We start from the raw sequence: 13659 nt of genomic DNA, 5'->3' as shown, positions 1-13659 counted from the left end.
GTTTTTCTTAGCTGGTTCTCCTCCTTACTCTTATCTTCCCCGGGGAGAGGTCATTGCATCTCTTTCTTGTATGTGTGTGTGGGGGAGGATATTGTGTCCTCACAAGGGACCTATTGACAGCCATGCAATTCCCCCATCTTACTGGGTTGAGTGCATTCCTGATCCTTGCAGGTACAGCAAATAAAACATGGATCAGTCTGTTTAGCATGTTCAGCACTGAGGAAGATTCCCTTGCTGCTAGGCAGAGCTGAAAGCAGTTTTTTGTATGTCCAAATATAGACACTAAACTCTATAGCTGTTATCATGGGATTCATGATTTCATGATAGTAAGGTTCATATTTTTAAAATATATAGCCTTAATGTTTAGAAGAGAAGTGTAAAACTCTTAATTTTAAAGCATGATTTTTTATACTTATTTGTAACTTATCATTTTGTATAGACAACAGCTTAAAGGAAGATAGCAGAGTAGATGAACATATTATCTTTTCTGGCATGGCATTTCCTACCTTTAATGTACAAAAACTTGAATGGTTTCTCGGGAATATTGCTACGCTAGGCAAGTTGCAAACCACTAGAATGCCATATAATGGAGTGCAGCAACTCAGAACAAGCAGGAAGCATTAATTTATGTGGGTGTTATTTTTAAATGGAGCTGCAGAAGTAATCTTTTACTATACTAGATTTTTCATGATCAAGAATGAAAGATTTTTATGGACTGCATTGACATTTAGCCTGGTATGAGTAATACTTGCTACTAGAGAACCTACTTTTCACCATTGTTCTGATTCTCAAAGAAAGCTAGAATATGAAGTTATATTTCTAAGTATCCTGCCCTTGAAAAGGGGGTTAAGGAAAGAGCAGAGGTGACCTAGCAAGCATTATGTAGAATCCCATATGTTGATTATGCTTTGTCTGCCTTACCTTACCTACTGAGTGTCTGAGCGTTCAAAAACTTGTCCAAGGGTGGATGCATTTTATTAAGGGAATAAAATAAGTGCTAAATTATTCCATTGTCATTTAAATATAACTTCCATTCTTAAGGTTGTGTAATTTTTTGCCAGTAAAGTTGTATGGTTCTTGCACTAGATGATTTAATTGCTCTGTATATTCATGGTGATTGAATTAGATCTATTGGCTTATCTCAACAATAACTTAGAAGCTGAGAGTATTGGTCTGGTTAGTTATGTAAGGTATTCAAATCTTTACACTGAAGGACTGAAGGATCACAATTATATGAAATCGTTGGTGCTCTGCTGGAGACCCAGAATCATCCTCTGCTGTATTCTAGGATACAACAAAATATAATTCGTGCAAATGTAAAAATGAAAACACAAAACTGTCCTGCATTTATCTTTACAAAAAATAGTCCAGACCACAGCCTGGCTTTTTAAATGTATTGTTTACTGGTTGAGTTGGCACTTGTTTTTCTTCAGTCTACTTTAAATCAGATTTGTTATGTCTAATTGTTCATCTCTGGAACCAATTTATGAAATGTAGCCATATCTAGTACATGGAACAGAAAAGTTATCTTAAATAAGAATCTAATGTAAATAAAATAAAGGCTATATTGGCATAAAAGACAATGGGTGAAATTTGATTTAAAAACAACTGGAGGGACCTGATAGACGTCATTTTATTAGTACCACCAATAAGGACTCAAATTATTAAACATTTTGTTAAAATAGTTGAGCAGGTTAATTCATATTTATGAATCTATCCAATGCAAACTAAAGTATTTTTTATTAAGACGGGTATTGCAAAATGTTGCGCAGAATTACAGCAGTCAGTATATATTATAGATGATAGAATAGTGAGGTGTGAAGCCATTGTTTTATAGATAAATAGAAGTATTTGTAGTTATAATTGAAGAAGAGACAAATTAAATGACAGAGGCAAGACAGGAAAGATCTGTTTTAAGATTAAATTTGAAAAGAATGGTCAGTTGTGGATCATCTCTGTATAGTATTTATAACATTAACTCTTTGTTTTAATTATATATTTCCATATGGAAATCATTAGTATGATTAGTCTGTGTTATTGGTACGAGTGCTTTGAGGATACATGCTTTACTGTGAACAAGTATATACGCTGTCAGAGGAAAAGTGGTGGTGATTCAATTGTGAAATGAAATCTGCTACATACAGTTCAGCGTATTTTCGCACTCATGTAATAATGCTGTACAATTAAATTAGTTTCCAGTGTTCATAGAAATCAGAAGCATCCTATGGAGAAAGAATCTGTTGCAAAATGGTTTTAGCAAGCATATCTTTAAAATTTCAGTCTTGGAGGAGGATTTCATACAGTGTGTGAGACCACATAAAAGTTTTTTTTAATATTGCATCCCAGAACCCTCAGTTCTGTCACAAGGATTCTGTTGGTCATGTGGTTGAACAGTTCATGGCTGCAGCCCTTAATTCAGTGGACTACCAGCCTTTCATGGCCAAAAGGGCAGGTGGAGCTTGCTGGAAAATGTGTCTGCCCTAGTTGAGAAACCTCTGAAAAGAATAAGCACCAAGAGCATAAAAAGTTAGTGCTCAAGGGCTTGGACATTGACCATTATCAGGTGAGAGTAGCCTTCAGGTAAGGTTCCAGCAGGGAAAGGCATTACCCTGCAGTTCCCCATGGCTACATACTTATAGGTACCATTAGGAGGCGTTCCAGGAAAAGCTTGAGGACTATCCCCTACAAAGCGAAGAACCTATTTGAGGAGCAAAGCCACAGGGACACCCTCATGTCTCTCTCTCAATTCTCAGGCCTCTTTTAGAGTGCAGGCCTTAATATCAAAGACTGGTTTCAAGGGAGCTCAGTACCTCTGTACACAGAGTGCTTGATCTTAACATCAGTAGCAGAAGCTGAATGGTCCTAACCCCAGTTTCAACAAGTACCAATAAACAAAGGGGCTCTGAAAGATTCTGGAATGTTTAGTCCATCAGCCTCTGTGTCCTGCCAAAACGTCCATGAGAGGTGAGACCAGGGAACTTTTATAGCCAAATGGCCCGTGATCACCTCAGCACATGGCTCCTGAGCAATGTTTGATGGGCTATAAAATCAAGCTTTCAAAAAACTCCCCACATTTGTCCCTGCCTGTCTGAGGATACTCTTCAGCTGCTCCCTATCAGGAAGATTTCATACTGTAGGAAATCAAATCTCTTCTGGCCAAGAGAACCAGCCCATATGCCATATTCACCACATGGGATTCACATCAACTGAGAGCCTTTTTTTCTTTAAACTGCCGTTATCATAAAATGTACTTTCACTTTGAGTCTGATATTTCTCCATTACCTGTTCTCAAGACTATGGGTTAATAGTACTGTTTGTATTTCTATAGTGTAACTGCATTACAGACTTTTTGAAGGAGTAACTTTCTATTTTTTTAAACTTTATGGGAAAATTAGCTTGTTGAGATGATGTAGCCATATTGGTCCCAGGACATGAGAGAGATAAAGTGTACCCACCTTCCCTCTCTGGAAAATTAGTGAAAGAATACTTAGTTTTGGGGATTTTTTTAATAAATGTATCCTTTAATAATCCTTGCTTCATAAGAAATGTGTAAAACATACCCTGTTGCTTTTTAACTGCTTATTTTTGAATGGCAGTAATTATTGCTCCCAGACATGTAAAAGATATATTTCATGAGAGAGGTAAAGTACATTAGAAGAATTTAATGAAGCCATTCCTCTTTCCCAAAATCTTTGGTAATGCTTTCTGAATACAGAATTCTTTAGTGAGAGTATATTCCTGTTGACAGGTCTCATGGGAGCTATTGCTTTTAGTTTTCATTATCATTGTAGAGTGGTTCATTCTGAAGCTAGTTCAGAAATCCAGTGGGAGTGGTTTATAAAAGAGAGTCTGCTATGCTGTTATGTAACTGTGGGGACAAATATCAAAGGCTCGAGTAAGAAGAAAGTATGTTGTTTTGTGTATGCGTTGTTATGTATTTGGAACTTGACTTACATATATGGCTGACTCTCTCTCTCTCTCTCCAAAACTGAAACAGACCTTATTTATTGCATCAGAAATTCTTTGGAAATGTTCATATATTACTTTGAAGGGAAGAAAGTAAATGAGCATAGGAGGAATTGTTTCCCAGTCTTCTTTCTCCTTCCATGCTAAATAAAGCATTTTATGCTGATATTTTAAATATTTGGTCATTTAGATAAATATAAAGAGAATGATGTACACTTAAAATAAATTGCTTTCTGTAGTCTGTTAAATAATGAAACTACGATTTTAAACAAATATTAAGGTTGCAATGTCATGCACTAAGAAACAGGTGTCCACTGAGCATATGCAAATAGATGTTGTTGATCACTACTCTAGTTAAAAAAGTAACAGTAGAAGTCTGTGTGAATGTGACTATTTCCTTTTCTTGATTCCAAATAATAAATATTTTATCAAATGCCTTGTCAAACATTTTTTAGCTAAAAGATGCAAACATCTGTCTTCAGTTTAATTTACTAGAGTCTATTAGATAAGAACTACTCCTTAATAGTTTTCCTTAGGGAGTTTCCATGATGGAGTTTGTTAGCTGCTTTTGTCTAACTTTTAAAATTAAATAAATCTGTTAAATACTCTTGCATATAAAAGGAAAATCTTACTTTGCAGTTTACATTTTTACAGTCTGAAAAACACTGTATGTCGTTAATCTTTCAGACACCTGAGAACATAGTTATACAAATCAAAGGCAGTGTTCCAAAGGCATAATTTTAGTATAGGTTTTATAACAGATTGTAAAATGGGTGTGAGAGTTACCTACCTGCTAAACATGGTCACCAGGACAGAAGTAGGTCTCCCTACCAAATGAGTTGCTTCAAAATTCTTTAGTATAAGGAGAGACTATTTCACAAGCAGCAGAAAAGGAGCTGGGGGTAACAGTGGATAAAAAGCTGGATATGAGTCAGCAGTGTGCCCTGGTTGCCAAGAAGGCTAATAGCACATTGGGCTGCATTAGGAGGGGCATTGCCAGCAGGTCATGGGAAGTGATTATTCCCCTCTATTCGGCATTGGTGAGGCCGCATTTAGAATATTGTGTCCAGTTTTGGGCCCCCCACTACAAAAAGGATGTGGACAAGTTGGAGAGAGTCCAGCAGAGGGCAACAAAAATGATTAGGGGACTGGAGCACAGGACTTATGAGGAGAGGCTGAGGGAACTGGGCTTGTTTAGTCTGCAAAAGAGAAGAATGAGGGGGATTTGATAGTGGCCTTTAACTACCTGAAAGGGGGTTCCAGGGAGGATGGGGCTAGGCTGTTCTCAGTGGTGGCAGATGACAGAACAAGGAGCAACGGTCTCAAGTTGCAGGGCGGGAGGTCTAGGTTGGACATTAGGAAAAAGTTTTTCACTAGGAGGGTGGTGAAGCACTGGAATAGGTTACCTAGGGAGGTGGTGGAATCTCCATCCTTAGAGGTTTTTAAGCTGAGGGTTGACAAAGCCCTGGCTGGGATGATATAGCTGAGGTTAGTCCTGCTTTGAGCAGGGGGTTGGACTAGATGACCTCCTGAAGTCCCTTCCAACTCTAATATTCTATGATTCTATGTTTTTGTATTTTAAATTAGTATTACTAAATTTGAAAGGAGGACATTTTGGAGTTGCAATTTTTTCCTTATTTGGAGAGGCATAAATACATCTGGGAAGGGTTTGAAAGTAACCTTAGAACCAACCCAAGAGTATGAAGGGGCAGACACAGAGAGATTGTCATCAATCAACCTTTGTTCTGACTTGTCGATCTTCTGATGTGGCTTACGTTGGAACCACAATTGTCTTTGCCCAAACAATTGCAGTAGTAAGTGATAGCCACTCTCTTGGTCAGCACACCAGGGACTGAACCTTTGACCTCTAGAGCCACAGCATTAGCTGCTACAGCTTGAGCTAAAGATCCAAGATGCTTTGGAGCTGTAGCAATGTTTATATCTTTTGTGGATCTCCACGGAGGGGATGTAGTGCACGCTGACCAGAGGGTTACACTTACACACTTGGTCAAAGAAAACTATGTGGGTGGCCCTCTCCACTTTTGTGACATCTCTCTGGGTCTGTCTACACAGCAAAGACCGAGCCGGGAAATCTACAGGGCAGTGACACTTCTCAGCTTGAGCCCTGCGAACCCAAGTTGGCTGTCATGAGCCAGTCACACATGTGTAGTTGCTATTTAGACAGACACATTAAAGTCACTAGGGCTCCACACAAGGGCAGAGGCCTGCCCGTGCTTACTTGCAGAATCAGAGCGTTGTTAAGTGAAAATAATTACCTGAGCTTTGCTTTCTTCTCAGCAGAACCCACTCTAACAAAGAAGTTGTGTGACTTTCTGGTGCTCCTTTTCCTGTTACTAAGATACCCCAAATTCTGTGGAGTTTTTCTTTGAGGCAAGCCTTTGATTTTGGGTGTACTTTGGTGTATGAATGCTGCAGATGAGGTGTGAAACATATGGAAGAAAAAGAGGCTGGAAGTAGTAGTATATAAGAATGGCCCTTATATATATTTATTCTTTGAACATTCAGATTCTCATGTTTTAACCTGGAATAAAACCTGGCTTAATTCTCGTAGTGCTGTTTCAAGTAATCTCATTTTCATCAGTGTTTTGGAAAGAGATATTAAATAATAGTGAAATTGATGGGAACATCTCCACTACTACCGTATTTGAGGATAATGTGTTATATCCATTAATAAAAGCCACCTAGTTAAAAGTCTCTTAACCTGACTGCTTTAAAGCATTTCAGCCAGGAACTTCATAATGTTCTCAGTGAGGGAATGATGTTTTGTTGTTTTGAAACAAAACTAAAATATTAATTGGTTCAGCCTTTGTGTTTTAACAATACAGCCAATAATTGTTCTCTCTGGTCATTTTATAAAACTTTTTTAATAATGCAGAAAAATATGAAGATTATGATTAAATTTCTAAAAATAGCAAGTAACTAGGCCCTGATCTGTCAAGCACTTAACTTTACATACTGAAGTAGTTACTCTAAAGTCAATAAGACTAATCACGTGTTTGCAAGATCAAAGCCATAGTCTGTACCATGTAACCTTTCATAAGGTTTTTATTTTTAAATTGGAAAAGCAGACCCTCTGCAGTGGCTCAAGTTATGTTGTTTGTTTTACTTTATTAATTTTGATTTATATGCAAACAAATAAGTTTCATTTAACCACCTAGGCATATTCGTTAATTTATAAAACACAATCCATACAAATATATAAAATAATAAATCTAGCACTTAATCCTCAAATCACAAAAATAGACCCAATTTTTATAAAAACATTTGCCACATATAATAACCCATACTGTAATAATACCAATCATCTTGCGCCTTCCTCATCCCCCAAAGCCCAGTTAAATAGATGGAATTTGTGATGTGCCCTGACAATGTACAACCTTGCAAATCTGCATACTTTATAGACAAAATCCTGTGTTCTCTGCAGCCAGCTTGACCTAAATATTGTGGTTAAGAGTCCTGAATTCTATAGAACCTCAATACTGCAGAGTGGAAATTTTGGAATACCTTCAGATAAATTTTAAAATTGAGGTTTTTTTTATTAATAAAATATGGAAATGTTATTACAATATTTCTTGTGCTATTATATTTGATTGTGTGATATACCATTTTTAATTTTCATTTTGCTGCAGAAATTTGTATCAACAGTGTGTAACTGCATTGTAGAGGGGGTGTAGGAAGCTTGAGGTTTTGGTAGCTAAGTAAAGGAAATTTGTGTCTTTTGAGACCACATAACATATATAGTTTAGGATTGCAGGGTCAGTGCAATAGATCAGTTTTTCTTCTTAAATTATCAGCAGTGGAATATTTAATGGTAAGTTGATATTTAAATTGTCACTATTTTTTTTTCAGAATTAGTATCCTGCAGATGCCACTGCACTGGTTTGCACTCTTGGTTTCCATTTGGAATGTTTTGTCACAATCAAAGGAGCAAGAAACCTAAGGTCCCCCTCTGTCCCAGACCACCTCCCCCAAAAAATTGCTTTAATGCTGTCTAGCACAATTCTGCATTAAGTTCTACAGCCACAGACTGCAGTCACATACTATATGGGTTGTAGTAATACACAAAACGCTAGTTTCTACCCACTTTTCAAGGGAACAAATAGCTAGCTGCTAAACTTTTTGGCTCATGTATAGTATTAATGATTTTACAAAATTACACTGTGATGCATTCTCCTTCCCTTTTTGGTTCTTCTATTTATTCACAAATTCACTAATTTCCAGGGGTCCCCAACTCATTTGGGTCTCCCAGCAGTCTCCTAAGTATAATTGATGGATATGTTTTCTGCATAGTAGCCTCTCTCTATATATATTGCCATTCAAAATCCCAAATCTACATGTAACCTTTTTACATAGGGCTACATTTTTTGCTTGGCTCTATCCCAATATGGTAGAATGATGAAGTGTGCATAGAGAGCCTTTTCCTCTTCAACGCATGTGCACTGTAGAGGAAACCATAACTAAATTGTAGGTTCTGCAAGGTTTGTCATAGATATACTTATGATCTACTGCTGTAATCAGGCAGCCAGATGTCTTTGATCTAGGGTTGCTATCAGATGGAGTGTGAAACATAATGAAAGCCCCATTTACACAGTACTAAAAGCCTCAGGTCATTCACGCTGGAGTCTACGTTTTTAAAGCACAACAATATAGTTCCTATCACTGCCTTAATGTAAACTAAATAAAAACCTGTTTCATTTTAAAAAATATATATATTCTATGAATATTTGGTTTTTGAAAGGAATATTTATTTGTAGAGAGATGAAAATTGACATCAAAATTCTGAAACTAATTAGATGTCGGCCTACGACCTGTTAGTCCTAGAAGTTGTTTTTGGTATTCTAGAACTAAAGGGAGCGTACACTCCTATTAATGCTCTCCAGGATGTGATAGTCAATGGGCAATAAATTAACAAATCTCACAGGTCAGGGTTTTGGAAACCTTTCAAAGTATTTTTCAAAAGCTTCACAGTTTGATAGACTTTCCACATCTGAACCCTGTCAAAAGAGGCAGAAGATTCCTGGTGCCCACCTTCTTGTCCTTAAAGACTGAAGGTCTCTATTCCCTTCCATGAGGCTCCAGGATCCTACCTTGTAGCTTTTCCTGTCCCTTCCCATTTGTCATCTCCTATGGGTAGCCATCTTCTGGGTTATAACAAGTTGGCTCAATGCATCCTTAGCCAAAAATCCAAAGACTGCTTTCTAGGGATGGATCCTTTATCCATTAACTCACTGAACAGCAGTGGAACCAGAGTAAAGCTCTTCCCAGCATTAAGTGCTTTGGGACATACATATCTCATAAAACCTATGTTTCCCAATCTGCACAGAGGTGGAGCTTCCCATTAGCCTTCTGAAGTATTGGAGCATTTTTCTGAGTCTCTTGCACAGCAGTAAGTGCAGCAGAGTCAGGAGGGAGGTGACCCAGTCTCCTGAGGGGGAAGGGGGCTGCACAACCAAAAAGCCTGCCTTCGATTAGGTGGTCAGTGGGCTTCTCTCTCTGGAGAAATGGAAAAGAGTGTAGCAGGGCACCTGCCCCAATGCCTTGGGAGGACACCAAAGCTAAAGGAGCTGTGAGCCTCTGCTCGAGAGAGATCTGAAGGGAAGGATTCCAGTGGTGGGGAACTGATATACTCTCTTACTCTCCCAAAGGGATCGGGGATAGGTTGAACATACCTATGCTCTGCATTGAGGCCATGAGAATAGGGATCCTCTTCTTTCCTCAGCAATTGGAGCTGCTTTTTATCCTTGCCATGTCACTAAGGAAATGTCCCATTAGTACCTCTGTCTGTCGTGGTTGAGATATCTGCAATACCTAGGAGCAATGAGTGCCAAAAACAAAGCTGCAACCTTAAATTGAGAATTTCTCCCCTTTTTCTCCCCAGTTGTAATTTTCCCCTTGGAGTTGCATAGGCTTCTGTAATATTTGTCGTCTTCTGTTCTGCTCAGTTTCTATGACAGAGGAACCCTGTTTGAGGAGCAGACACATGGCACTAAAATGAAAAACAAAGTGTTGGCTCTCATCATGTTTTGAAAAAGATCATTCTTTCTCTTCCCAAACACTTTTGTTTTCTGGCCTTGAAAATGGATGCTGGCATGCTAACTAGATAATTTCTGGTGAAGGTGACGGCTCACCACCCCATTCTGAAGAATTATAGGCTATTTGTGAACCTTAAACATCTGAGATTTCTACTTTTACTAAATTAAAAAAAAAAAAGTCCATGCAGAATACTTTGGGGACTTCAAGAGGTTTACAATCTTTACCAACACTGAGGACTTCAGAAACTCCATTATAAGAAAGTACTGAACAAGCTAACACATTACTTCTTAATGTTACTATGCTGTCTATCTACAATGTAAATTATATTTGCTGATCTGCATGATTAAAAATAGATGAACAGAGGATGTTTTTATATAAAATACATAAACAGGGCCAGGGGAAATGGGATAGTAAAAAACTATTGATCAGGTAGTGCTGACACCATGTCCTCTGCCAGCTTTTGTAATCAGGTACTATTGACAGAATTGTTAAGGTACTGTAACACCACAAGATGTTAAATGAGCATAAAATGCCTTTTGTTTTCAATGCCATAGTGTGAAGGTCTATTTCTCTAAGGGTTTGTCTTCATGGCCAAAAATGGTGTGGGTTTATAATGAGACAGCTAACTCAACTTAACTATTCAGGTGTAAAATCCTAGTGGAATCACAGCATTGTAGTTTTACTGTGAGGTCACTAAATGAGGTCAGTCACAGGCTGGCAGGTATAATATTGACTTTGTCTATCTCATGGTAAAAACTACAATGCCTCATTTGTACTAGGAGTTTACAATGGGATTCCTAACGCGTGTAAGATATCTTACTGTAAAAACCAAACCTACCTTCTAAGTGAAGTCTGAGAGAAGGTTTTCTAGCACTGTTTTATAGTCTCTTATTAAAACAATTTTTTAATCTTTACTACTTAATCTTGCTTGTTGTTTCTCAGCCTATGAAATTGTGTATCAGGACACAAACCTGTAGGCAAGACACTAATGGAGCTATCCCAAAATGTTACATCAAGTGACACTAAATGAAGGAGTATCAGGGGGCAACACTTCCATCTAATTCATTCGTTTCTTACTGTGAATCTGTAATTGCACATTGACTGTCCCTATTCAGTTATAAAAAACTTGGAGGTAGAGGTGAGCAAATAATTTTCAATGAATAATTAATTTGATAAATTTAGCCTCCTTTCCTGCTTCCAGAATATTCACATACAGATCAGTTTTCTTAAATTTGATATTTCGTGTCTGTTTGGCAAATATTTTGGGTTTTTTTTGTTTTGTTTTGTTTTTTGTAATTTACGGATTGATTACAAATCGTTCACAACAAATGTCTGATACTTCCTATTTGAAATCTGAGCAGTTTTCATTGGTGTGGTCAATCACATGATATTGTTTCTTTTCCTTGAACACAGAAGGGGTGTGAATATCACTACAGAGAGTGAATATTTACACAAAATTTTAAAATGGATGTGATTATATTCACAGAAAAATTATTCACCCTATTCTACTTATTTTTGATGATGGTTTTTAAATATGTTAAAGATGCATAAAGCTCTGGATAAGTGCTTTTTGTCAAGTTATATATTAAAATAAATATTGGGAAAGTTTTAAACATTTTGGCTATAAAGAAAAGCCACTCAGTTGTGTGGCTATAAAGAAAAGCCACTCCTTTCCTAGATTTAAGACTTTCCATCATTTTGCTGGGTTAATAGAAATGTAAAGGATGTTAAAATGTACAAAATATTTTATATGCACGTGCCTTATTCTGTTGTTTTTCCTTTTCAGGATGTTGTTTGGGGATTGAACTCTTTATTTACAGTAAGTAAGACGATCCAATTGATACAGATACATTTTGTTTCCCATGTCAGGTGATGTTCGAAATTACTTGGTATAGACCTGATCCAGTGTCTCCTATAGTTAATATTCATGTTCCTCCTGACTTTAGTGGAGACTTCAGCTCCTGTAGGAACTGATTCTCTGTTTTCTGTATAGCTAACCATGTGGATTATCATATAGAAAACCATATACTGCCTTCCTTAATAATACTCTTTACTTACCGTTAAAAATCTATGGTGAGGCCTTTGGTAAGGAGTTGCCCAATATAGGTTTAATTATTGAAAATGATGATGATTAAACACATGTTGGAGGTCTAGTGGCTCCCAGGATCTCCTTCCTTCCCCCCACCCTCCCAATGAGAATGAGCCCTGACACTGCAGGAGAGCCCCCTATTGCCTCCCACATGACATCAAGGGTGTAGTCGGCAGAAGCAGGCAGCCCAGGTCTCTTATTTACAAAATGTGTCTGCCTAGAGTTCAGTGCAGCTGGATTAATGGTAGGAACAGGTAGGACTGGTGCCAGCAACCCTCACCTCAGATATACAACAGAAGCCAAGAAATTGCTCCCAGAAATAGAGGCAAGTGGGGGTAGCCCTTCTCTCCTCTGTGGCAGGGGTGTGGGGTATGACTGTCATGGAGAATCCTTACTGCTGCCTTGTGGAAATTCGAAGGTCAAAGGAGTAGCGCAGAGGGGTCATGGCCAAACTGGCCACCTAAATTCTCATTGCCACCATGCCCTTCAATGACAGTCAGTGTCACCCTAGCTTCTCCAAAGAGCTACCCCAGGGCACAGTGAAGCACCTTGGACAGGGAGCAGAGTTGCTGGCTATGTCTGCCCCTCCCTCTTTCTTCCAAGCCACAGCTCAGATACAGGGATTCTGTCCCCTGTTTCCTAAAGGAGAAGTCATGTCAGGTGGCTGTGAATCATTGCAGCTACCACCAGGAATATTTTTCTAAAATGTGTGGAGTAGATAGACTGTGGCTGCCGGACCCTGGGAAACTGAGAGCTTTCATTGGCCAACAAGGTTTAATTTGCCAGGAGTAGGGCCTTTAATAAATGAATTTAAAAACACACTGGTGAGTTTCAGTGCACGGTAATTATATTTCAGAGTGAGTCTTTGTGCTGTATTCTAAATAATTCAAATAGGTGGAATCTGTTTTAGGGAAACAAAAATAATGCAATCCTGCAATAGGAATACACATAAAAATTATATACAGTGCCATCATCTGAAAAGTGTTGGTCATGCATAACAAACTGCATGGATTTGTAATGTCCTAGAAGACACTCAACTTCACAGCCTGAATCTTGGATTTCCCTTGTGCATATGCTCAGAGGCTTTTTATAAATAATTAAGCTTTTAAAGGCTGGTGTGAGTTAGTTTCTAGAAAGAAGTGAAGGTAGGTGGATGATTGAGAGTCTTGCTCAGATTTTGGTTTTGAAAGGAAATTGAAACTTGTAAATTTGTTTAAAAAATCAATGACCATACAGACTCATTGCCATGGAAGCAAATCCCAAATGTGGCAGTCGTGTGAGCCTTTCACGCTTATTCAGTGATAGCTGTTATAAGTGATTCACTGTTATCACAGACTACTAGGAAAACTGATCTGAACCTTGGCCAGAGAAACTTAGTTTTGTTTCCGTAGTGATTATTCAATATTTTCCATGATGACTTTATTAACACACTCTCTCTTGTCAGTTTCTTGGTTTCCTTAAACAATGTGTTGAAGTTCAGTCTTTCTGCAAATAGGGCACAAACAGCAGTACAGGTGATACATATTACTAACACTGTGCACATGTTGTGA

At 38.0% G+C, this 13659-nt stretch overlaps 1 protein-coding gene across 1 annotated transcript in view; it reads left to right on the top strand.

Moving 5' to 3' along the window:
* Positions 1-13659, top strand: part of UBE2F (ubiquitin conjugating enzyme E2 F (putative)) — a 145126-nt gene that overhangs the window by 87761 nt on the left and 43706 nt on the right. Inside the window, exon 8 of the mRNA XM_067548693.1 lies at positions 11807-11839. Coding sequence (XP_067404794.1) covers positions 11807-11839 — 33 coding nt within the window. The remainder of the gene's footprint in view (positions 1-11806; positions 11840-13659) is intronic.

Source organism: Emydura macquarii, unplaced genomic scaffold (genome assembly GCF_026122565.2).
Source record: "Emydura macquarii macquarii isolate MOO-44397 ecotype Brisbane River unplaced genomic scaffold, CSIRO-AGI_Emac_v2 contig_1253, whole genome shotgun sequence".
In the NCBI taxonomy this organism is placed as follows: domain Eukaryota; kingdom Metazoa; phylum Chordata; order Testudines; family Chelidae; genus Emydura; species Emydura macquarii.
This window is presented reverse-complemented; position numbering and strand designations above follow the sequence as displayed.